The following is a 27,925-nucleotide window of genomic DNA, read 5'->3' as shown; positions in this document are numbered from 1 at the left end:
TTTCGTACCACCCCACTTTATTTCAGAAGTATTACAAGTATGGCTTTGAAACTTACCATACTTGTTCACCATCATAACCTCCATCTACAGACAAGAGTACATAACTCTGTCAAGGTTTTTGACAGAATTATGGCCCTTTTTTGACTTAGAAAGTGTATTGAGCTTGGTTAAGTTTTTTGTACCACCTCACTTTATTTCAAAACCATTGGAGGTATTGCTTTGAAACTGACCATACTTGTTTACCATCACGACCTTCATCAACAGACAAGAGGACATAACTCTGTCAAGGTTTTTGACAGAATTATGCCCCTTTTTGACTTAGAAAATACATTGAATATGGGTAAAATCCACTTATTGCCTTAACCCTTTGAGATATTGCTTTGAAACTTTTAATGCTATTTCACATCATTACCCCCATCTGTACGCAAGAGAAGGTAACTCTGTCAAGGATTTGTTTTAAAAATTAAGGCCTTTTATCGACTTAGAATCTTGGTTAAGTTTTTAGTACCAGTCCACTTTTTGACTGAACTGTTTGAGATATTAATTTGAAAGTTGGAATACTTGTTTACAATCATGATTCCCAAACATGTCCAGGAGAAGGTAATTCTGTCAAAGATTTTATTTGAATTATGGCCCTTAACTGTCAATGTTTTGTATTATAGGCAAGCACTAAAAAACTTAAAAAATCTAAAAAAATTCATTCCTATCCACTTGTTCACTTTACCATAAATTATGTCATATAAACATTGCTGTAATATTCAAGGGTATCAAACAACTAGTTCACTTTAAAAATACAGAGATTCTTGTATTGCCTTTTACTGCAAAAACTTTTTTTATTGGCAAGCAATAAAAAAGTCGAGCGCGCTGTCTTACGGACAGCTCTTGTTTGCATAATCTCTCATATGAATTGCATTGGCTATTTCATCTGTTAACCATTCATTCTGGTTTTTGTGTTTTACTCGTTTTTGTCTATATGGTGCATGTGAATCAAGAACTTTTAAAAATAAGTCATAAAATGTGTCAAGAGCATCATCTGGTTCAGTAAATACATCTATTAATGTCCATGGTTGATTACTTATTTCAGCTAAAAAATGTTCTGCATTAAATTGCTTTTAATATCTATAATTGATAGTAAGATGTAATGGGCCTTTTTAGCTCACCTGTCACAAAGTGACAGGGTGAGCTTTTGTGATCGCTTTTCGTCCGGCGTCCGTCCGTTGTCCGTCCGTCGTCCTTCCGTCTGTCCGTCCGTCACACTTTCGTGTCCGGTCCATAACTTTGTCATTTATGAAAGGAATTTGAAATAACTTGGCACAAATGTTTATTATAATAAGACGATGTGTCATGCGCAACAACCAGACCCCTCCCTCCAGGGTCAAGGTCACACTTGCTCATTCAAGGTCAACATTGCCTATTTGAGGGTATATGTCGTGTCCGGTCCATAACTTTCTTATCTATGAAGGGATTTTGTAAATACTTGCCATAATTGTTCACAATAATCAGACGATGTGTCATGCACAAAAACCAGTCACCTACCTTCAAGGTCAAGGGTCACACTTGAGGTCAAATATTAACATAGTCTGTTACAGGGTATATTTCGTGTCCGGTCCATAACTTTGTCATTATGAAAGGAATTTGAAATAACTTTGCACAAATGTTAATTATAATAAGACCGACATGTGTCATGCGCAACAACCAGACCCCTACCTCCAAGGTCAAAGTCACAACTTGCTCATTCAAGTTCGACATTGCCTATTTGAGGGTATATGTCGTGTCAAGTCCATAACTTTCTTATCTATGAAGGGATTTTGTAAATAACTTGCCAAAATTGTTCACAATATCAGACGATGTGTCATGCGCAAAAACCAGTCACCTACCTTCAAGGTCAAGGTCACACTTGGAGGTCAAATATTAACATAGTCTGTTACAGGGTATATTTCGTGTCCGGTCCATAACTTTGTCATTTATGAAAGGAATTTGAAATTACTTGGCACAAATGTTTGTTATAATAAGACGATGTGTCATGCGCAACAACCAGACCCGTACCTTCAGGGTCAAGGTCGTACTTGCTCATTCAAGGTTAACATTGTCTGTTTGAGGGTATATGTCGTGTCCGGTCCATAACTTTCTTATCTATGAAGGGATTTTGTAAATACTTGCCATAATTGTTCACAATAATCAGACGATGTGTCATGCGCAAAAACCAGTCACCTACCTTCAAGGTCAAGGTCACACTTGGAGGTCAAATATTAACATAGTCTGTTACAGGGTATATTTCTAGTCCGGTCCATAACTTTGTCATTTATCAAAAGAATTTGAAATTACTTGGCACAGATGTTTGTTATAATAAGACGATGTGTCATGCACAACAACCAGACCCCTACCTTCGAGTCAAGGTCGTACTTGCACATTCAAGGTCAACATTGTCTATTTGAGGGTATATGTTGTGTACGGTCCATAACTTTCTTATCTATGAAGGACTTTTGTAAATACTTGCCATAATTGTTCACAATAATCAGATGATGTGTCATGCGCAAAAACTGGTCTCCTACCTCCAAAGTCAAGGTCACACTTGGAGGTCAAATACTTACATAGTCTGTTACAGGGTATATTTTGTGTCAGGTCTATAACTTTTTCATAGATCAAAGGATTTTGAAAATACTTCGCACAAATAGTCACTATGATAAGAGGATGTGTCATGCGCAACACCTGCATCCCTACCTCCAAGGTCAAGGTCACACTTAGAGGTCAAAAATTAACATAGTCTGTTATAGGGTATATTTTGTGTCGAATCTAGAACTTCTTCATAGTTCAAGGGATTTTGGAATAACTTGGCACAAATAGTCACAATAATAAGGTGTAATAATGTCAGGTACAACACCTGCACCCCTACCTCTTAAGGTCAAGGTCACACTTAGAGGTCAAAGGTTAACAGAGTCTGTTATTTGGTATTTTTTGTCCCGTCCATTACTTCTTCATAGATTAAGGGATTTTGAAAGTACTTGGCACATAGTCACAATGATTAGATGATATGTCATGCGTAACATCTGTGTCCCTACCTCCAAGGTCAAGGTCACACTTAGAGGTCAAAGATTTACGTAGTCTGTTATAGGGTATATTTTGTGTCCAATCTATAACTTCGTCATAGTTCAAGGGATTTTGAAAATACTTGGCACAAATAGTCTCAATAATAAGACGTTATGTCATGCACAACACCTGCTCCCCTACCTCCAAGGTCAAGGTCACACTTAGAGGTCAAAGCTTAACATGATAGATTTTTAAATTCCGTGTTTCATTTTATTTTTTTAACAAATTTATTGTTACATTTGCAGATCTAGCATTGATCATAATTTTGGACTTAATGTCCTGAGATCCATACCTCAATTTTTTGAAATAGCACAATTTTATGCTTCATATAAAACTCCCGGGGCGGGGGACGTTGGTAACTCTGTTACAAATTCTTGTTAACACTCTAGTGGCTGCAGTTTTGATCAAAATATTCCAGAAATTTGTCACAAAGGTTATTTGAATGATTTCTAGGTAAAGTTCGAAGATGGGTCATCTCCAGTCAAAAACTAGGCCACAGGAGCTAAAAATAGAAAAAGCTTGTTAACACTCTACTGGCTGCAGTTTTGATCCACTATAATGAATATTTGTCAGGAAGGTTGTTTTAATGATTTCTAGGTCAAGTTTGAAGATGGGTCATCTGCGGTCAAAAAATAGGTCACAGGAGCTAAAAATAGAAAAAGCTTGTTAACACTCTTCTGGCTGCAGTTTTGATCCAAATATTCTGGAAATTTGTCAGGAAGGTTGTTTTGATGATTTCTAGGTCAAGTTCGTAGATGGGTCATCTCTGGTCAAAAACTAGGTCACAGGAGCTAAAAATAGAAAAAGTATGTTAACACTGTAGTGGCTGCAGTTTTGATCCTAATATCTTGGAAATTTGTCAGAAAGGTTGTTTTGATGATTTCTAGGTCAAGTTTGAAGATGGATCATCTCCGGTTAAAAACTAGGTCACAGGAGCTAAAAATAGAAAAAGCTTGTTAACACTCTTCTGGCTGCAGTTTTGATCTAAATATTCTGGAAATTTGTTAGGATGGTTGTTTTGATGATTTCTAGGTCAAGTTCGAAGATGGGTCATCTCCGGTCAAAAACTAGGTCACAGGAGCTAAAAATAGAAAAAGCTTGTTAACACTCTACTGGCTGCAGTTTTGATCCAAATATTCTGGAAATTTGTCAGAAAGGTTGTTTTGATGATTTCTAGGTCAAGTTTGAATATGGGTGGTCTCCAGTCAAAAATTAGGTTGCATTGTCCAAATATGGAAAACCTTTTTAACACACTAGAGGTCTCATTTTTGACATAATTGTTATCAAACTTGGCCAGGATGCTTGTCTAAGACATTGCTTGGATGCGGTTGATGGGTCAGGGGAGCGATCCAGGGCCATCATGGCCCTCTTGTTTTAAATATTAAAGTATAAATCCAATTACACATAATGTTTATAAACTTCACCAATGCCCAAAATAATCATCAATCAGTCTACACTATATATCTATATCGTCCGCTTTTTATGCCCCCGCCATGTAATGGCCGGGGCATATAGTGTTACCCTGTTCCGTACTTCCGTCATTCCGTCATTCTGTCATTCGTCATCATCAGTTTCCGTTCATTATCTTAGTAACGGTTGCACACATTCAACTCAAATTTGGCATATGGATATGTCATGAGAAAATGCAGGTCAAGTTTGAATTTGGTCATGGTTCGATGATTTTTGGCAGAGTTATGCCCCTTTTACTTTAAAATAATATGAAATTTTCAGTTTCTGTTCATTATCTCCCCAACGGTACAACACATTCAACTCAAACTTGACATATGGATATGTCATGAGAAAATACAAGCCAAGTTCGAATTTGGTCATGGTTTGATGATTTTTGGCAGAGTTATGCCCCTTTTACTTTGAAAATAATATGAAATTTTCAGTTTCCGTTCATTATCTCCCCAACGGTACAACACATTCAACTCAAATTTGACATATGGATATGTTTTTGGAATGCCCAGGCCAAGTTCGAATTAAGTTATGGTTCAATGATTTTTGGCAGAGTAATGCCCCTTTCACTTTGAAAATAATATGAAATTTACAGTTTCTGTTCATTATCTACCCAACAGTGTTACATATTCAACTCAAATTTGACATATGGATATGTCAAAGGAATGGGCAGGTCAAGTTGGAATTTGGTCATGGTTCGATGATTTTTTGGCAGAGTTATGTCCCTTTTACTTTGAAAATAATATAGATACATCTTAGGAATAAGCAGTTTAAGTTTGAATTTGGTCGTGGTTCAATGATTTTGGACAAACTTATCTTTCTTGAATGTTGGAAAAATTTTGAACTTTCAGTTTCAGCACTCATACTTTTGTGGAAATGTATGTAGCCATTATTTTGGCTACAAATATGAAATATGCTATTTTCAAAAGGTTAAGACTGAATAATTTCAGTGCCTTGAACATTGTATGAAAATGGTTGGTGATTACATTGAAAAATTTTAAGGGCTTTGAACTTGAAAATGAAAAAAATAATTTGTGCAAACAAATTTGGAACTAAATATTATAACATCTGAAATTTTGGCTGCATGCGGGGGCATCCGTGGCATGATGACACATTTCTAGTTTCCTCTTTGTCTATATTGTCAGCGTTTTCCCTATATGTTTATATTGTCCGCTTTTTAGACAGGCCCCTTTAAACAGTTAATATAAACGATACAGGGTCAGACCGCTTCCCTGGTCGATGACTTCTAATCCAGTTACCTCTCTGGCGTGGGTTTGATCCCCGGGAGATGCTTTGGTAGTTTAGCACGGAGGAAGGTATCTAGTACTAGTGTAACTCTCCAGGAACGATGGTTAGGAAACTACCCGCCTATATGACTGAAATACTGTTGGAAAAAAGCGTAAAATGAAACAAACAAACATTATACTCAACATCACTAATTACACGTCATCATTTATTACACGGTAATGTCATATTTTCATGTCACCAGTTTTAAAATTGGGTCAGAATTGACATATTTATTCATACACATAAACAATAAAGTTTTTGTGCAAAATAGTTTACATATCTAGATTTTTGCGTAAAATATAACAACAGTTTACAAATTTCTGCAAAAAGCAACAAGAGTCCATTAAATTTGTGCATATGTCTGAAACGATCATCGTTTTCTTAATGTTCATGTTCGTTGAAAAAATAAATTTTGAGTAACATTATAAAGAAAGTTTAATATTGAAAAGTAAACAAAATAACATTTAGAAATTTTAACTGAAACATGAAAAAACTAAAGTGACTAACACCATTACCGCGATTTAAATGATGACATACTCACCGTTTTCAAACTGGCCGACATATGATCTATGTCTGGCCCATTAAAACTGATTTTGATTAATTATATTGTTGTTTCCTTGTGTCATGCAGCAGAAAATATCTATATGTTACAGCTTGTGACAATTTTTGTACCATAAGTTACATTTGTTATTTTATGTTTCAAATCGTTAAGTACCGTGAACTAAGAGGAGCACAGTATAGTTTTGACGCCCTTAACCTGTTAACTGCTTAAGAAGTTAAGTAGACCGCTTTAGTACAGTAGTCCTATATCATAAGACGTTTCCGTTAATATACTACATTACACTCCAAGTTATAGGTTATATGGTTATTAATGCAGTTTTGATTGTGATCATTGTGATAATAAATAATTTTATATAAAGCAACTCCTTGAAGATGTTTATCATTGTTATTTTATTTAGGGTATATAAATTATTGTTCTGGTTGTGTGTCACTTCCTTTCTTGTAAGTCTGGCTTCAGGCTTATCTAACTCAGGAATCATGTATTGTTGACTGGTAGGTGATAACATAGATAAAATTAACTTTAGATAAAAAAAGAGTTATAGTTATACAGGGGATTATTATTTTCTGCTCTTCATAATTGGAGGAAATAAAAGAATCAGTCAACCTATACATTATAAATATGTAACACTGGGCAGAACTGACCAGTATTGTATATAGGATAGTATAGTTTGGATGTTTATAAAAAGACACATTAAGAAATAATAGTAAAACTGTTAATAGTTTATAGTTGTCTCAAGTTAAAACTGAAATGATCATAGGATCAATCTGGTGTGCATGTTTTTGTAAAAATGATTGACTGTGACATCTGAATGATTGACTGTGATTCTGTTATTTTAGAGATCTTTTTATAAATAATGCAAATGATTAAAGTAAATAAGTACTATAACAGGACAGTATTATTTCAGGAACATGTATAAAGACTTCATATTAAGATCTGGAACATTATAGTAAGACAGAGGGCATGATGGCTTTAAAAAGGAAATTTCTCTCATCGTAGTCGGTCACTCTTGAAGAACAGTAACAACCTTGATAGAGGAGGAAAAATCATCATATCAGTTATCATAATATGGCTCGTCCTATGAAAATGTATTCCACATATTCGGTATTTGTTGGACGTTTTCCTCCTGATACAAAGAAGGTAAGATTATGTATAGGATAGATCATGAGTACCAGTTGGATGTGATAAATCTCACATCCAACTGGTACGAGCGATCTATCTGACTTAGACCACAGGTAGTTTTCTCTGTTTAAGGTGAAGATTAAACATGCGTAAACGATTTTTTTCTCCGACAATTACATAGGGACATCCAAATATTTCTTATGCAATCTATTTGGCCTTATTGTAGGCAAAACAAAGCACGAGAAAATGGCATAATTCATGTTATTTCATAAGTTACTGAATACACAATCTTATGAATGATAGATTTCACATTCCATCACAAAGGTACAGTCAGAAGAAATTTGGGAAGAATTTAACATTTCTGAATGTGATATTATTACAACTTTGCAAGTTGAGATATTTTTGTTGTTATTCCTGTTAATTCTTCAATTAAATGATTAAATGACATAACACCGTTATTAATGCAGTTTTTGATTGTGATCATTGTGATAATAAATAATTTTATATAAAGCAACTCCTTGAAGATGTTTATCATTGTTATTTTATTTTAGGGTATATAAATTATTGTTCTGGTTGTGTGTCACTTCCTTTCTTGTATGTCTGGCTGCAGGCTTATCTAACTCAGGAATCAAATTAACTTTAGATAAAAAAAGAGTTATAGTTATACAGGGATTATTATTTTCTGCTCTTCATAATTGAAGGGAAATAAAAGAATCAGTCAAACCTATACATTATAAATATGTAACACTGGGCAGAACTGACCAGTATTGTATATAGGATAGTATAGTTTGATGTTTATAAAAAGACACATAAAGAAATAATAGTAAAACTGTTAAATAGTTTATAGTTGTCGCAAGTTAAAAATGAAATGATCATAGGATCAATCTGGTGTGCATGTTTTTGTGTAAAAATGATTGACTGTGACATCTGAATGATTGACTGTGACAGTGATTCTGTTACTTTAGAGATCTATTTAAAAATGATAATATGATAAAAGTAAATAAGTACTATAACAGGACAGTTTTATTTCAGGAACATGTATAAAGACTTCATATTAAGATCTGGAACATTATAGTTAGACAGAGGGCATGATGGCTTTAGAAAGGAAATTTCTCTCATCGTAGTCGGTCACTCTTGAAGAACAGTAACAACCTTGATAGAGGAGGAAAAATCATCATATCAGTTATCATAATATGGCTCGTCCTATGAAAATGTATTCCACATATTCGGTATTTGTTGGACGTTTTCCTCCTGATACAAAGAAGGTAAGATTATAGATTTGATTGCTGTTTATTTGTTAACTGGTGTAAAGATAATCGTTACCAATGATAACAGGGTTTTTTTCAAAGTCAGAAATTTGAAAGTCCCAGCTTCTAAGTACATGTGTACATGTAGATGTACTCTGAGAGGTGGGGAGGGGGAGTTAAATCCTTCAAGTTTGTCAACAACATTTCATTGTCAAAGAATTGATGTACTTGTATATAGACAATTGAAATTTTTCATGGCTTTAAATAGGAATTTGAAAATTATGGTGAAATTATTACTACAAAAGAGGAATATTCATGGAAACACGAATATATGCCTATTTGTATCAGTGTCTTACAATTTATTATAAAGCATAATGTATTTAAGTTATAACAATTTTACATGCTAAAAATCAGAAGTTGGTTGGCTTGATGATTTAAAAATATTTGCTTGCCAAATTTTTATGTAACAATGCATTATGTTGCATGGGTAAATACTGTGTAATCCTAAGCTGTTGAAGAAAACACTCTCAAATGATTTTAAATGGTTTTCATTTTCAGCATGAACTGCGTGATTTGTTTGAAGGATGTGGAGAGATTGTTGATGTTGTTATTTTAGATAACAGTAATGGTCAACCCTATGGGTAAGCTAGAAGTTAATTACTTTCAATAGGTATTTATGTTAAAATTTAAGCTAAATGTATTTGTGAATGAGTGTAGGTTTAATACTAAATCTATTGAACAAGTTTTATAATATTGTTTTATTCCAATCAAATTTATTTTTGAATCTACACAAATATAATATCTATTTATCATATTTTCACAATGAGCAAGTTCTACAGTTAAAAAGGGTCATTTGGAAAAAAAATATAGAGGTATTGTTACAGTCATGATGGTGTTGCCATCCCCAAAACATTACCATTGATCATAACCTTTTTAAGATCTCAATGTATTGTCTTTATACTTGGCCACGACAACCTTAAGGACAAGACCTTCAAGTAAGTCTGACTAAATTTAATTTATTTGTAAATGACCTTGACATTCAATGTCAAATGTCTAATTTTTGCTTGATTTTTTCAATGAAACTTGTCACATGAACTTGTCACATGAACTTACAGCATAAAATCCAACATTATAAACAAAAAGAGTTGAACACAAAAATTAAAAAGTTGTGCATATTGTCAGCATTTTCCGGTTCAATGACAATGATTTTTGTCAGAGTTATGGCCCTTTAATAATTTTTATGCCCCCATTTCGAAGAAAAGGGGGTATATTGCTTTGCACTTGTCGGTCCGTTGGTCCGTCGGTCCGTAGACCAAATGGTTTCCGAGTGATAACTAAAGAACCCTTAGGCCTAGAAACTTCAAACTTGGTATGGTGATTGGTCATGACCAGTAGATGACCCCTATTGATTTTGGGGTCAAGGGGTCAAAGGTCAAGGTCACATTGACCTTGTAAGCAAAAACGGTTTCCAATCAATAACTAAAGAACCTTAAGGCCTAGGAACTTCAAACTTGATATGGTGATTGGTCATGATCAGTAGATGACCCCTATTGATTTTGGGGTCAAGGGGTCAAAGGTCAAGGTCACATTGACCTTGTAAGCAAAAACGGTTTCCGATCAATAACTAAAGAACTTTAAGGCTTAGGAACTTCAAACTTGGTATGGTGATTGGTCATGATCAGTAGATGACCCCTATTGATTTTGGGGTCAAGGGGTCAAAGGTCAAGGTCACATTGACCTTGTAAGCAATAATGGTTTCCGATCAATAACTAAAGAACTTTAAGGCCTAGGAACTTCAAACTTGGTATGGTGATTGGTCATGATCAGTAGATGACCCCTATTGATTTTAGGGTCAAGGGGTCAAAGGTCAAGGTCACATTGACCTCATGGGTAAAAACGGTTTCTGATCAATAACAAAAGAACCCTTAGGCCTAGGAACTTCAAACTTGGTATAGTGATTGGGCATGACCAGCAGATAACCCCTATTGATTTTGGGGTTAATGGGTCAAAGGTCAAGGTCACATTGACCTTGTAGGTAAAAACGATTTCTGATCAATAACGAAAGAACCCTTAGGCCTAGGAACTTCAAACTTGGTATGGTGATTGGTCATGACCAGCAGATGACCCCTATTGATTTTGGGGTTAAGGGGTCAAAGGTCAAGGTCACATTGACTTTGTAGGTAAAAACGGTTTCCGATCAATAACTAAAGAACCCTTAGGCCTAGGAACTTCAAACTTGGTATGGTGATTGGTCATGACCAGCAGATGACCCCTATTGATTTTGGGGTTAAGGGGTCAAAGGTCAAGGTCACATTGACCTCTTAGGTAAAAACGGTTTCCGATCAATAACGAAAGAACCCTTAGGCCTAGGGACTTCAAACTTGATATGGTGATTGGTCATGATCAGTAGATGACCCTTATTGACTTTGGGGTCAAGGGGTCAAAGGTCAAGGTCGTATTGACCTCTTAGGTAAAAACGGTTTCCGATCAATAACTAAAGAACCCTTAGGCCTAGGAACTTCAAACTTGGTATGATTATTGGTCATGACCAGTAGATGACCCCTATTGATATTGTTGTTTAGGGGTCAAAGGGCAAGGTCACATTGACCTTGTAGGTAAAAATGCTTTCAAATCAATAACTTAAGAACCCTTTGGCCTAGGAACTTCAAACATGGTATGGTGATTGGTCATGACCAGCAGATGACCTATTGATTTTGGGGTCAAGGGGTCAAAGGTCAAGGTCACATTGACCTTGTATGTTAAAACAGTTTCCGATCAATTAACTAAAAACGCTTAGGCCTAGGAACTTCAAACTTTGTATGATGATTGGTCGTGACCAGCAGATGACCCCTATTGAGTTTTGGGTCAAGGGGTCAAAGGTTAAGGTCATGACCAGTTGATACTTGATAACCCTTATTAATTGTTTGATCACTGGGTCAGAAGTCATAATAACCTTATCACATGACTAATTGGCTGCTGATAGGGGGCATACATGTTTCACAAACATATCTTGTTATTTTTAAAGTTTGTCCGGACTACTTCTGTTATACCACTAATGCAATTTCAATGAAACTTTACAGGTCCTTGCGCATATTGCACGGGTTTTCCGGTTGAATGATTTTTGGCCGAGTTATGGCCCTTTGATAAAAAGGTGTTTTTTTCTGTGTGTTGCCATATACACAAAAGCTTGTCCGGACTACTCCTCATAAACTACTGGTGCAGTTATGGCCCTTTGATAAAAAGGTGTTTTTTTCTGTGTGCTGCCAGATACACAAAAGTTTGTCCGGACTACTCCTCATAAACTACTGGTGCAATTTTATCCAAACTTTACAGGAGTGATCAGTACCAAGTCTAGTTGTGCACTGTCCGTCTGTCACAAAACTTGTCCCAACATGAAATTGGCCATCGTGAGGCGACACATGTAATCACTGATCGCTCTTGTTTTGCTATAAATAGGTGTTATGTCTGTAGATGGTAAAAGATTTAATGTAACTATTTAGATAATTATATTCACAGATTTGTTCGGTTCACCAACAAGGATTCAGCTCTGTGTGCCGTCAGTGAACTCAATCTCTGGGTATTTAACGGGAGTAATATTATTGTGGCACTTGAGAAATCTACACAAGTTAAAATAGATAAAGGTATAGTTGTAACAGTGTGAGCTTGTTTATATATCAGTGTTGTTATATTTTATACAGGTTTGTGAGGTTTGTTGAGGCATCCTCTGCCATTAGGGCAGTCAGTGAAATGAATGGATGGGTAATGAATAACTCACAGTTAAATGTAGAAATGTCAAAAGTAACAGCAGAATTAATCAAGAAAGGTACATGAGGCAATAAAAATTTTTCTTGCATGTATATATGAGCCGTGCCACAACAAAACCAACATAATGCATTTGTGACCAGCATGGATCCAGACCAGCCTGCGCATCCGCACAGTCTGATCAGGATCCATGCTGTTCGCTTACGAACCGTATAACAAGTAGAGAAACTGATAGCGAACAGCATGGATCCTGATCAGACTGCGCGGATGCTGGTTTTGTCATGGCGCGGCTCATATATTGTTCCCATTCTGTTTTATTTCCATTTCTGTGTGACACAGGACAGAATATTAGTGAGTAATGCATGCAAAGTATCTTTAAGTTCAAGTTAATCTACAGTATAATCCCATTTTCATTATCAAACTTAAAGGGACTTCACTGAGGTTTTTTGTTTAACCTTCTTTCGGGGAACTCAACATAGTTGTAGTCTGTCCGGATTATGCTTGTCCGGGTCGTTACTCTGTCATTACAAAGCAGAATTTTGAATAACTTTGCACAGATGATCACAATAATGAGACGGCTTGCCGTGGACAAGAACCATGTGGCTAGGTCAAAGTTTAAGGTCATACTTCAAAGGCAAAAATTGGTCTCAAACAGCCTGTCACACCATAACTCTATCACTAGCTGTTGGAAGTTCAAATAACCAGGCACAAATGTTCATGTTTTGGATGATCACCAAATTTTATGTAGCATTCTTAGGTAGTCTTTTATCAAGTTTGCTCGTATTAATTTGATTGGCCCCTTTTATGGGCCGCTAAAGCTAAAAATAGAAAAAACTTTTGAACATCATTTCCTACTGAAATAATTGATGGATGATCACCAAACTTTGTTTGTAGCATTTGTATGTAGTCTTTTATCAAGTTTGTTCATATTAATTTGATTGGCCCCTTTAATTTGATTGGCCATTGAAGCTAAAAATAGAAAAAAACCTTTTAACGTCTGCTTCTACAGAACTAATTGATGAATGGTCTGCAGCATTCTTAGGTAGTCTTTAATCTTTTACTGAAAAGCAGTTGTTTCTGGTGAGTGGCTCAGGGCCATCATGGCCCTCTTGTTTCATCATTTGATGTAGGTCGGGGCCAATAACGTATGCAAATTTTCAGATCATTCCCTCATCCTGTTGTTCTAGAATAATCTTTATTTAAGTTACAGAATGACCAAAAAATAAAAAAAAAGAATAATCTTGATTATAGTACAGAATGACAAAAAAATACAGATTTTTCTATTAAGTGCTGCACTTGATTTATGTAGTAATTTCAAATTTTATGTTTTTACGCTACTTGACCTCAGAGTGGAGCTCCTTAAAGTTTGAAGTGGCAGTGTCCTAGTCATGTCACTTATGTTTGTAGGGTATCAGAGGAAGGAAAAAATGGCTTTTTTTTAAAATATGTGTTATTTTTGTAAAGTTTTCCATTTTGTAAAGTGAACAAGTTAATCCTGTGTCACACTGACAATGATTTTTGTTAAAATTACCCAGTTTGCTTTGTTACTAAATAACAACTGGTTTTTGTTTGTTCTGTTTAAATTTATGTTGCTTCTGTTATGTTTGTTTTGTTTATTTTTATGTTGCTTCTGTTATTGCTTATTTATAGCATTTTATCTTTTCATAAGTCAGATATGCTTAATTTAGTTTATGAAGATTTTTTTAATTTTTTGGATGTCTCATCCTAGGCTGTGATTAACTACAGCTTTGTCTGACTCTGGCTGTAATTTTCTTTTCCTGAAAGTAAGTTATCTTACTATAGTAATTAATTAAAACCCAGGGAAATTGCAATCTAATTATCTATCATCATTTAATATGATTTAAATGTAATTGAAGTTAAATTATTATTATTGATTAAAGGACTTTTATTCTAAATGAATTTCATAGAACCATGGTCTAAGAAAACAATATTTGAATTTCAGGGTTTAAACTCCATACAAATGTTCTCTGTGACTATCTAACATCATGGGCATAGGTACCATAACTCTGAATTACATTTTTACAGAGTTATGCCCCTGTCAAGCCCTGAAAAAAGTAGCTCTTGTTTTGAATTATCAAATAAGACTTTGTCTTTGAAATAACCTTATAAAGGTCAAATTATTTGATTTTGCTATCTATGTTATTAATTTAGAGATCTGAATTATACTTCGGCAAAATAACAATTATGGCAATATCTGCATGCTAGATATTTCAATGTTAGACCTTTGTTTAAGTTGTGATAACTTTGTTATTTATTTCGAGATTTGATTCATGCTTAGATATATTAATGCTTATGACACAAGGAAGTGTTGAATAATTCAAATAAGACCTTTACTTTAAAATGATCTTGATCATCAAGGTCAAATGATTGATTTTACCTTAATTGTTAAAGTTTTAACCTGTTTTTAGCTCACCTGTCACAAAGTGACAGGGTGAGCTTTTGTGATCGCTTTTCGTCCGGCGTCCGTAAACTTTTGCTTTAAATGACATCTCCTCATAAACCACAAGGCCAATTTCATCCAAACTTCACAGGAATGTTCCTTTGGTGGTCACCTATAAAAATTGTTCAAAGAATTTAATTCCATGCAGAACTCTGGTTGCCATGGCAACCGAAAAAAAACAAACTTTAAATATCTTCTTTTAAAAAACCATAAGAGCTAGAGCTTAGATATTTGGCATGAAGTGTCTACCAAGTTTGTTCAAATAAAAGCCCTGGGGTCAAAATTGGCCCCGCCCTGGGGGGTCATTGATTTTCCCTATATGCATATAGTAAAAACTTAAAAAATCTTCTTTTAAAGAACTCAAAGAGCTATGGCTAAGATATTGAGCATCAAACATGTTCTAATAGGTATCTACCAAGTTTGTTCAAATAAAAGCCCTGGGGTCAAAATTGGCCCCGCCCCAGGGGGTCATTGATTTTCCCTATATGCATATAGTAAAAACTTAAAAAATCTTCTTTTAAAGAACTCAAAGAGTTAGAGCTAAGATATTTAGCATGAAACATGTTCTAATAAGTGTCTACCTAGCTTGTTCAAATAAAAGCCCTGGGGTCAAAATTGACCCCGCCCCAGGGGGTCATTGATTTTCCCTATATATGCATATAGTAAAAATTTAAAAAATCTTCTTTTAAAGAACTCAAAGAGCTATGGTTAAGATATTTAGCATCAAACATGTTCTAATAGGTGTCTACCAAGTTTGTTCAAATAAAAGCCCTGGGGTCAAAATTGGCCCTGCCCCGGGGGTCATTGATTTTCCTTATATGTGTATAGCAAAAACTTAAAAAATCTTTTTTGAAAAAACCCAAATAGCTAGAGTTAAGATATTAAGCATGAAACATCTTTTAGTGAGTGTCTACAAAGTTTGTTCAAATAAAAAATCTGGGGTCAAAATTGGCCCCGCCCCGGGGTCATTGATTTTCCTTATATGTGTATAGCAAAAACTTAAAATCTTCTTTGAAAAAACCCAAATAGCTAGAGTTTAGATATTAAGCATGAAACATATTCTAGTAAGTGTCTACAAAGTTTGTTCAAATAAGAACCCTGGGGTCATAACTGGCCTGGCCCCAAGGGTGTCATTGTTTTTAACTATATGTGTATAGTAAAAACTTAAAAAAAATCTTTTAAATAGCCCAATGAGCTAGAGCTTAGATGTTTAGCATGAAACATCTTCTTATGGGTGTCTACCAAGTTTGTGCAAATAAAAGCCCTTTGGTTAAAATTGGCCCTGCAACGTTGGGGGGGGGGGGGGGGGGGGGGGGCCTATATACAGGTGAGCGACCTCAGGGCCATCATGGCCCTCTTGTTTACAGATTCGATTCATACTTTGACTAAAAACACTTATTCAAAACTGATATGTTGAATTCTTCTTTGTATGGCCTTGACTTCAAAGTGAATATTTTTTAACTTGCCAAAACTTTGTTATTAATTAAAATGGACAGATTTGATTAATACTTGGACAAAGCAACATATATTTGACAACACTAACAATCATGTTCAATAGCAGGGTTCGAAAATTCCACTCGTCTGCTCGTATTTACGATTAGACATTGGTGCAGGACAGGTACAAAACAGTTATATGCTCGTCCGGCAGGACGAGTGGAAATTTGTCAATGTAATAGAAAGTTATAATTCTTAAAATCAGTATGTTTACATTAAACAATGGAAAACCGGACACAAAGCTTGTGTTTTAGGTTATGTACAATTTGCGCACTTTATAAAGCTCTGAGCACATTGTTAATTGGATACGAAGCGCGCGATTTATACGTAATCTAAAACAAAAGCTTTGTGAAATTTATGTAAAGAATTTGATTATGAGAACTTTTAGTGGTCTTTTGCATTGGAGAGTTTCTATTGCATCGGTGTAGTTTATCTTGAAAATCAAGGCAAAAAATGCAGGACAAGTAGCAAAGCAAGCAGGACGAGTACAAATTTGAAGCCACTAGATCCCTGAATAGTTAACAAATCAGTTTGATATTTATAATTATTCCTTTTACAAGAAAATTGTATGATTTTTTCAGAATCCTTCACAACGTTTTTCTTCCATAATTGATGTGTTTTATTTTAGAAATCAGAAAAAAGAAAGCATGGCCTTGTTTTCCCAGCTGGGGGTTCTTGTTATATTGAAATATTTGTAAAATTTGGGCTTCTTTATTTCTGTTTTGCATAAAAGAAAAGGAAGGACTGCTAGTAACAGATGGTTGCGGTCCAAGAAAGAAGAACGATTTGAGAAATCAGGGCAGGTCTAGAGGAACAGACTTTATTACAGATACCATGAACTGGGCCAGGTTACAGGAAAGTGTAACTGCAGTAAACCTTAAGCATTCCAACAGTAAGTATACAAGAATTAACAATTATATATATGTAAGAGTGGATTTACATTTGTTAATTTGTTTTTTCATATGCCCAAAACAATTTCAGTGTATAATATTATGCACCTGGTTGTCTGTTCTTCTGTCTGTTGCCAGTTTTCGTGTCTGGTCAGTAGTTTTTGGTTCTACCACTTGGCAGAAATGTAAAGCTTAATAAGCCAATGTGCAGAGTGCATGTTATGAAGGTCATTGTCACAGTCATTTTGTATCAATTTCAAAATTTTGTGTCCATTCTGCATCTTTTGAATTTGAACTGATAGAAAGAAAAAGTTTTTTTTGCAAAAACTACAAGGCCTAGAGTTTAGAATGTAGCATTGCCTTGTGAACCTCTGCATAACTGTTATAAATCATGCCCCTGGGGTCAATATTGGCCTGCTCTGGGAACACTTGACTTTTTATGCTCCCCGAAAAATTTCAGGGGAGCATATAGTCGTCGGGTTGTCCATCCGTCCGTCCGTCCGTCAGTCCGTCCGTATGTATGTCCCGAATTCGTGTCCGGCCCATAACTTTGTTATTTGAAGTCAGATTTTAAAACTATTTCTGTAAAATGATCACCATATTGAGACAACGTGTTGCGCGCAACATTTGGGTCGCTACCGTGAAGGTCAAGGTCACAGCATGACCTTGCAGCAAAATTGTGTCCGGCCCATTACTTTGTTATTTGAAGTGGGATTTTAAAACCTTTTCACAGAAATGATCACCATATTGAGACGACCTGTCGCGCGCAACATTTGGGTCGCTACCTTGAAGGTCAAGGTCACAGCATGACCTTGCAGCAAAATCGTGTCCTGTCCATAACTTTGTTATTTGAAGTCTGATTTTACAACTATTTCACAAAAATGATCACCATATTGAGACAATGTGTTGTGTACAATATTTGGGTTGTTTTTACACTTTGAACTTTGTCTGTGACATAACTCTGATAAACAAGAGATATACCTTCCTGTGTCCAAAACCTATTCGGGGAGCATCACCCGTTCAACCGGCTCTTGTTTTAAACTTATATAGGAAAACACATTTAAGTCATATTGTTTATAACTACAAAGCCTCAAGTTTAGATATTTAACATGTAGCATCAATTTGTAGATTTCTACAAAGTTATATTAAAATAATCTTAATACCAAAGTCAAAATTGGCCCTGCCCGGGAGTCACCTGCTTTATGTAGACTAATGTATAGGAAAACACAATCATCTTCTCTTTATGTGGATAAATACTAATCTATATTTGGCATGTAGCATTGCCTCTATGATGTTTTATGAATCATGCACTAACGGCAAAATGTGCCTTCAACTTGGATGTCATAGAGTATCATGAAGATAATTAAGAATAAAACATTTTTCACACAAGTTTCTTGATTTTCTACCCTAATTGAAAGATTAGTTTTGATTACTCATAGAGAATAACATGCTACTGTCTTTTGATATCAATTTTATCAGGCGAGGCTGATATGAGCTAGAAAGGGCGAGGCTTGTTCAAAGAAATAATTCTTGAAAACAAATTCCTCCGCCCCTGAAACTTAAAATTTGTAAACGGCGGCCATTTTTTCTTTCGACTCAAGATTATTTCCTGTGATAAAAGATACAACATAATGTAACACGATAAGATTCTTACCTTTAAACTTCGATGAAAAGAAATTCCCTAAGAATTACATAAACTTTACTTGAATTGTTTAGTTCAAAAGTTCATGATAATTTCAATCAAACAAAAGTCAAATCGGCAACAAACACAAGCTACACAAACATGCGTCTTATTTTTTGAACGGAACACTTATTAAATAATAATCCGGCGGAATAAAGTAAACATTTACAAGTTCTCAAAGAAAATTGACTAGCCTGTTTGTTATGTTTACATGTATAGTATGATGTGGACATCGATGATGTCATTTGCAATATAAATTATGACGTAACTTCATTGAGTTGGTGCTTAACTATTCGCTATCTAATTTATTCGTAATTGAAATCGAAATAAGAAATAAATAAAAATCGCATATTGATTCAAGACTTGTAAGGGTATGAGATTACATTGTCGAATTCACATGCTGATGATTTCAAATGAGAATACCTGTATAAGCAATTGAAAAAAGTCTGTTAAAATGGGCGGGGCATATTTTTGATATCAGGTTACTGACCTGATATCAAAAATATTTATCAGGCAAGTGTTATTGGGCAGTTACCGTAGCAGTAGCATGATAAAAACCAATATACATCCGGGTATATATACCCCACCCATGCAGTGCTCTTGTTGAAGAAAAGTAGTGTTATCTTAATCAACCGAGGTGTACAGTTTTTATGCAACTTTGTACTCATCATACACTAAAGCTATTTGCTTGTTAATTCTCACACATAATAGATCACTTTCCAAGGGCCATAACTCTAACATAGGTTTTGACTGAGTTGTGGCCATTTGTGAATTATTAGGTTAATTGCTTACTTTATGACGGACTTTCAATTAACCTTCAACCCTTGAAAATCTTAGAAATCTTATTTATAACAATTATGCATTGCATTTTAATGTCCATTTATCTTTGACAGTAACCTTTCAGTGAAAAAAAATTATTCTTTGTATATTTTCCCTAAGTGTGCCATTTGACATTCACAGATTCAATTATTGTTAGATTTGAAATGTTATTGTGACACCTGTTGTTTTCCTATTTTCAGACAATCATTTGTCAATGAAGAAACTGAGTGAAGACATTGATAGGGTAAAAGATAACAGATGTACAAGACTATGGGGTAGTGTTGATGATGCCTCAACAAACTTCTCCCAGATTTCAAGCAAAATCATGCAACGGTACACATGTATATTATAAAGAAACCTTCCTTTTTGACAGTGTATCATGTATAAAGCACCGGTTTTGTTTCTGATTTATCATAGTGTTTATCTTTGTTCAAGATGGCTGCAAAAATTTGATTTAGATTTTGGTTCAATTGTTGTAACTTTGTTATTATTAATAGACTGATTTTGATCTGTGAATTGGCAAAACAACATGTGCCACAAAATAAACATGTTGAATAACTCATCATACATATAAATGGCTCATCATCATCAGTCTGCGAAATAACATTTTCGATCATAGGCCATTTGGGCCTTCAACCCAGGCAGAAGTATAGGCCCGGACAGAATATCACAGGCTCAAAACATTTATTGTGCAAAATAAATACAACAGTTTATTTTATCTTTTATTGACATCATTAAGGTTCAATTTATTCACGGATAATCAGTCAGCCACTTTTCAATAAAATTCTCAATTTCTGTTTTTATATATACTCAACATTACTCGTCAATCTACGACTTTCCATTTTATTTGTTTAAAATATAAAAACAAATATCAACAAAGGAAGCATTGCATTCAATGAACATATCCCCTAATTAAGCACAACCAATCACTGGTTTCACTTCAAATGTTTAAATTAGCCGATCACAAATCTAAATGGGTCAATCTAAAAATAAATTTATTCTTCAACAGAAATTTACCATAACTTAATCTTGCAAACATTTATGATTATACTAGAGCATTGTCTGTATATTTACACTAACCAATAGCTGTAGATGATAATACATATTATGCATAAACGATTGACATACAGGCATTACGCAAATCTTATTGGAAGTACATATTCTGATGAAGAAGTACACAATTATTTCGGAAAAATATTGAAACTAATTTTATATGAAGACACATTCTGAATTCAAAGGCCAATCGGGCTTACAATCTTTGGATTTTTGCAGGCCCTCATTGGATTTTACCAGCCTCGGGCATCGGGCCTGTGCCTTATTTTGCAGACTGCATCATTATAGTCAAATATGAATTTTCATTTTTAATTCTGTACCACTAACAATGATGTCTGTAAAAAGGTTGCACTGCAATATGCTTCCTTCTTCCAATTAATTGTTACAAGCTGTTTCATAATCATGAGGGATCTAGTGGTATTTAATGTTAAACTATTTTTAGGTGCCAAGCTCAAGGGGAAAAAGAACGGGGAAAGAAAAATTGTGCCGAGTTCATGTCTGCTTTAAGGACAATAATGAAAGAAATTGAGGCAGTATTAGGTCAGAAAGATGATAGCAATGTTGAGGAAATAGATGATAAAGAATTGGAGGAAATTAATCAACTAGTATTAGAGGGAAAACTTGTAAGGGAGGTAAATGAAGAACTAGAAAAAGAAGGTGAAATAATGAAAAGTGAATGTGATGTTTTTGGGAGACACACAAATGAGACAGATAGGATTGTGCCAAAGAAAAGATTGAGTGATGCAAGTGTACAGACTGTGACTTTAGAAGAAGAGTATCACATTGATGTGCCTGACTGTTTATCTGATAGGGAGATTACACAATCTCCTCGTGACAGATTTGATGACTTCGATCCAGCAATAATTGACTTCCATTTATCTCCAAGAAATGAGATTAAAAAGAAAGAAAAGAGAAGAGAGGCAGAAGTAAACAGATCTAGAGCCACAGATAAAGCTGATATTGTTCAAGAGCTGTATTCAAAGATGAACTTAAGTAATGGGGTTGTTGTTGACAACAACTTTGAAAGATCTGTCTCTAGAGATTCTAGCATATCAGATGATGGTGTTATAGATGATTCTGGTGTAGAGTCTGATTGTTTTGGTGGAGCGAAGGGTCGGAGGTCACTCGGTATTCTTGATAGTATGTTAGGAGAGAACGGCCATTATGTAGATAATGATTCTACCAACATGCGACGGCTACATGGTTCTGCCTCAGAACCAAGCCTGAGACAACCTGATCATCACCAGTATCTCTTGAAAAGTAAGTATAAATTTTTCTCTTTGCTTTTCAATGATATAGTGACTTAAATATGTTATGGAATGCTCTCAGTTTGTGTATCAAATCAGAGCAGTTAAGATATATTGAGTTATTTCGAGGTGAAAATAATTTATCAAGACTTGGTACCATACTTGTGGAGGAAAACCTGAGGTGCACCTGAATGCATTGTTTCATGTAAAATTGAGCACCAGAGTAGAACCATGGATGCACTGTAAGCTAGTTGAAGAGCATCCTCAGATGAAGTATATGAAGGATTCGAATCGCACAGCAATGAGGGGCAAGTGGATTGAAGTCAAGGACCTTGACCACTCAACCAGGGATGCCCCTTCTCAAGTGTGATAGTCAAAGTTTAAGGGATTTCAATATCAGCAATGTGCATACATGCCAGGCTTGGGGTAATGATACTGGTAATGGTAATGCAGTAGGAATACATTACTTTTCCTGAGAGTAATGCAATGTAATTATACTGCATGCCAATTTGCATTACTTGTAATGGTTCTGGAATGCAAAATTCAGGTAATGAAGGTGCATTACTAAGCATTACTTTGTATTTCTTTGTATTACTTCACCAAACCTACTACATCGTATATGGTATGGAAGATCCAAAGAACACAAGATAAAATTATGATGGCCTTAATCAGTCAAATAAAATATAAAATCATTAAAATTCAATGTCCCCTCTCACTTATATATCTGCATTGATTTATAACATTAGTATGAATTGAAGCATTTATTCTACATGCAGGCATGTACATTGTTCAGTGCAGAATGGGGATTAAATGATGGTATTTTATACACCTTTATGAAAAGCCTGCTATCAACCATAACCCTTTATGCAAGATAGAATTACTATTTGGCACTTGCCTTTGTTTGACCATTGGGCACATTAGCACCTTTTTGGAGTTTTCATTGTTACATTATGTTGACATGTCTGCCATGTGCCAGACTAATTATCACGAAATGCAAAGTCAACCATTACTGACTTAAAATACAAATTTATGTAAATTCAGTTTTTTTGCATTTTTTATTTAAAGGTAAAACACAGAGATGGATATTTAGAAATTTAATAATATATGTATACAAATAGATACATGATTAGTTTGATTTTTTGTAAATGTAAGCTACAAAACATCTTAGAAAGAAATTGTCTTTTGCTCAAAAGAAATGTTAATGATACTGTATTACTTGGTCCAAGTAATGGTAATGTACTGCATTACTTGCCGAAAATCAAGTAATGCCCCCCCCCCCGGACGAAAGCCCCCCTTCTAAAAATGACAAGGTGGACAAAAGCCCCCCCCCATGAAATTTCCACATAGGACAAAAGCCGCCCCATAGAAAAGTAAAGATAGGACAAAAGCCCCCCCATGGTCCATCAAATTTACATATAGTGTATACCTTATGTGCAATTAATGACTGTATTTTGTAGTATTTATCACCATATTTCTACTGCGTTACTAACGCAGTAAGTGCTATTTATGCATATTTTGACCTCTTTTTGGTAATTTACGTGGATTTTAAGTGCCGATTGTAATGTGTCGAGTAATTTCTTTGTTCATTTCACAATATTTTACCTTTAATTTTCAAAATTTTCATGAAAATTAGGATAAATCTGGAGGCGTGCTGCTTTATTGTTTATTAATAATGTATATATTGAAGTGATAACAAAGTATGATAACAGATGAAATAATGCATGCATGTGATACTGAATTCATAGCTTTTCATAATTATACACAACAAGCGTCAGAAGAGTAGTAATGTTTAATCACTTTTGTAAAGGGATCAAATTAATATCCTTAACACTCAAAAAAGGGAACAAATCTGATACAAATAACTATCGTCCTATTTCGATTCTCCCTGTTCTTTCCAAAGTACTAGAAAAACATGTCAGTAATCACCTTAAAAATTTTCTTGAAACACATTCGTTATTGCATAAGACTCAATCAGGTTTCCGCTCACATCATTCATGTGAAACAGCATTAACATCTATCATTGACACTTGGATTTCTGCAATCAATGACAACAAACTAGTAGGCACTGTTTTTCTTGATCTAACTAAGGCATTTGATTTACTTAATCATTCCCTTTTAATTCAAAAGATGACACAATATCAGTTTGCAGGGGAAACACTTAACTGGTTTAAATCTTATCTCTCAAACAGAACACAACAGGTCTCAATCTCTGGCAAATTATCAAGTGCTAAAGAAATATCATCTGGAGTCCCTCAGGGTTCTATACTTGGCCCCGCTCTATTCATTCTATATATAAATGACTTGCCTTTAAACCTTCCAAATACATCTACTGACATGTTTGCAGATGATACAACTGTCACCTCATTTGGATCGTCTATTGACTCAGTCTACAGATCGCTACAAAATAGCATTGACATCATCTACGACTGGTGTGCAAGAAACTCTATGCTACCAAATCCTCAAAAAACAAAAGCAATGATAATCTCCCCATCAAATATCATTTACAACACCATCAAATCAAGCAATGATTACATTTTGAAAATGCAGGAAAATGACATTGAATTTACTAACTCTGAAAAATTGCTGGGAATTCACGTGGATCATAGATTATCATGGAACTGTCAAATTGAACAGCTGATTAAAAAATGCAACTCATTACTTTATCTTCTCCTCCGTATCAAACAGTACCTTAACAAACAAATGAGAATAGTTTTTTATAATGCATACATATTACCACACCTTGATTACTGCTGCACTATTTGGGGAAATTGTAATGATGAATTACTGAACAGCATATACAAATTTCAAAAGAGAGCCGCCCGTATTATACTTGACAAAGACATTGATACACCTTCAGAAATATTGTTTCATGAATTGAATTGGTTAAAAATACATGACCGCATCCATTATAAAAAAGCAATTCTTGTTTACAAATCCATTAACAATCTATTGCCACATTATATGTCTGATTTATTTTCACATACAAATCACACAACTCTGAGATCAAACACTCAACAGACACTACATATACCAAAACCTAGATTAGAATTTTGCAGAAAAGCTCTTGCTTACTCTGGGCCTAAAATCTGGAACAAAATACCATTACATATCAGGCAATCAAACAGTCTTCCACTATTCAAAAAGTCATATTTAACATGGTGGTTCTCTGGTGGAAACCTCTGCTTAGATGCTATACATGTATAAATATTTGTTGTTATATTGGTTGAATATTTTTGTTAATATGTATGTAAATTTTCAATTTTGTTACCATCCAATTCAATGTTGAATGTATGTATATAATATCAACTCATTTTTTTTTTTTTTTTTTTTTTTTTCTTCTTCTTCTTTTTTCAAGGTTGATCTAAAGTATGTCAGTGTTGATGTATAATAATGAAATCTACTTGTGTTATTATTTAATCTTTTATTGATGTATTATATTTTGTAAATTGTTTTGTATATTGTTGAGGCCCATAGGGAAGACTGGGCTTGCCCAACTGTGTTGCCTCATTAAATAAAGTCGTTACTTACTTACTTACTTAGTTACACTATGTCACCTACATTTGATGTCCATACATATTTTTTATACCAATAAAAAACACAACTCTAATACATGCATGCTTAAAAAGATTACAAACATGAAGATGAAGAGCACATGGATGAAATAAAGCACACTTTACTGATAAATTATTCTCACAGTCTCTGCTACAGTTCAGTTTCAGAAAATGTTCACATTTAGTTGAGTCTGATAAATTGTGACATGGCATACAGAAATTGTGCCATATGTCTTCTCACCCATTAATTCATTTACACTAAATTTAAATTTAATGGACAATGGGGGGGGGGGGGCTTTTGTCCTACCTTTACTTTTATGGGGGGGGGGGCTTTTGTCCTATTTGGAAATTTCATGGGGGGAGGGGGGCTTTTGTCCACCTTGTCATTTTTAGAAGGGGGGCTTTCGTCCGGGGGGGCTTTTGTCCTACACTCATAATGGTTCAAGCAAGTTAACAAATTCCTATCCAGAGCTGTATTGTATAATAGTCATTTATATACCATGGGCATTTTTAATATGATTAATGTTTACTTTATGGAGTTAAATTGTCTTTATTATACTTTAGGAAAAATTTATTTCAACCACAGATCAATGGTAAGAATAATACTAAGATAGAAATACCCCAAAAAATTGATAAATCAGTTGATAAATCTTTTTTCATAAAAAGAATGGTATGTCCATCTTGTAGGGAATATACATTTCTTGTAGGCATATAAATGAGTAAGGCAGGTTATCTTGTTTTGTATACAGTGAATTGGTTAATTTTTAAATAAAATCGAATTTAATGCATTTTCAATTTGTTGGAAAATTTGTCTATTCTTCAATATTGCAGGTAGAGGTAGAGGCAATGGTTCTCAACTTCTCAATGGACAAACATCTATTCCAGCTTTAGGGAGAGGAATGTTGGCAAATCTTACAAGCCTGAAACATCCTGTTGGTAGAGGACATCATAGCTAGAGTTGTGCACATATTATTTTATCCTATATTTTTATTCTTGGCTCATATGGTCAATCAGACAAGACCACATGATTGATAGTTCATTACACACCACATGATTGATAGTTTATTACATACCACATAATTGATAGTTCATTACTTACCACGGCAGAAATCAATACAAAACATTATTATAGAATGAAACTATCATACTCTGTTATGTTATGCTTGTAAAATTTACCAGTCATTTTGGGACATCTAGAACTTAAGTGTTCATTATATAAGTCTTATTCAGTGTTTGAATTGTATACAAACATATGAGCCGCGTCACGACAAAACCAACATAATGGGTTTGCGACCAGCATGGATCCAGACCAGCCTGCGCTTACGCGCAGTCTGATCAGGATCCATGCTGTTCGCTATCAGTTTCTCTACTTGTTATAGAGTTTGTAAGCGAACAGCATGGATCTTGATCAGACTGCGCGGATGCGCAGGCTGGTCTGGATCCATGCTGGTCGCAAACACCTTATGTTGGTTTTGTCATGACACGGCTCATATGATCTCAGCCTTTAACTTGTGAACACCAGCTGTGAGAATTATTAACTCGCAGGAACTGAAAATAATTTGCTGTGTTCACCAATATAGGGCCAGGCCAGTCTTCATAGCAGCTCAACTTGTGTATTTTGATATTAGAATCTCTTAAAGATATACTATGCTCATCTTTGAGTGATATTATTGCAGAAATTTATTGAAATCTATATAATTCTTACTGAGTATGTTTTATTTAAATAAAAGAATGTACAAAATATGTATGGGAATCTGCTTTACATTTTAAGGGTCAAGTAAAACTAGTCCTTTCTTAAAAAAACTGCCAGTTTTTTTGTGACACTATGTATTCATAGTGTGTCCACTTATAGTGTGTAGGATTTAAAGCATAACATATCTACTTTGTGTGAAGTCAAAACATGTTATTTTATATTTACAAAGAGACCGTGAAGCAATTATCAATATTTTCAAATATCACATTTGAGCATAGTATATCCTTAAAAGTTAAATGGATTGTTTCACATTGTAAAACTAATTATTTGTTTTATTCAATTAGTCCATCAGGTTTATTTTCTTGCCAGCATTTAATATAAAATATAAATATACAAATGTAAAACAAAAGTCATATTTTCCAAAAATTATTTTAGTCTAGATAAGTTGGCATTATATTTTCATTATTTTGATAATCAACAAATTGTGTTAATTATACATCTATTTCATTATTTT

At 34.6% G+C, this 27,925-nt stretch overlaps 1 protein-coding gene across 2 annotated transcripts; it reads left to right on the top strand.

Annotated features, from left to right (window-relative positions):
• The first annotated feature begins 8,410 nt into the window (after window positions 1-8,410).
• LOC132743397 (uncharacterized) lies at window positions 8,411-26,992 on the top strand. 2 transcript variants are annotated; one of them, XM_060731917.1, is made up of 7 exons: window positions 8,411-8,778; window positions 9,319-9,401; window positions 12,277-12,401; window positions 17,211-17,369; window positions 20,068-20,200; window positions 21,363-22,180; window positions 26,550-26,992. In XM_060731917.1, exons 1-7 carry the CDS (start codon window positions 8,707-8,709, stop codon window positions 26,672-26,674), a joined length of 1,515 nt encoding a protein of 504 aa, XP_060587900.1. In that variant the 5' UTR covers window positions 8,411-8,706; the 3' UTR covers window positions 26,675-26,992. The 2 variants fall into 2 exon arrangements, with proteins under 2 accessions (XP_060587900.1, XP_060587898.1); XM_060731915.1 differs by lacking the exon at window positions 12,277-12,401 and adding an exon at window positions 12,459-12,583 and having other exon boundaries at window positions 8,413-8,778.
• The last annotated feature ends 933 nt before the right edge of the window (window positions 26,993-27,925 follow it).

Source organism: Ruditapes philippinarum, unplaced genomic scaffold (genome assembly GCF_026571515.1).
Source record: "Ruditapes philippinarum isolate M1 unplaced genomic scaffold, ASM2657151v2 ctg3258_1_1_1_1, whole genome shotgun sequence".
NCBI classification, from domain to species: domain Eukaryota; kingdom Metazoa; phylum Mollusca; class Bivalvia; order Venerida; family Veneridae; genus Ruditapes; species Ruditapes philippinarum.
The sequence above is the reverse complement of the archived record's forward strand: the minus strand, read 5'-3'. Positions and strand labels throughout refer to the sequence as shown.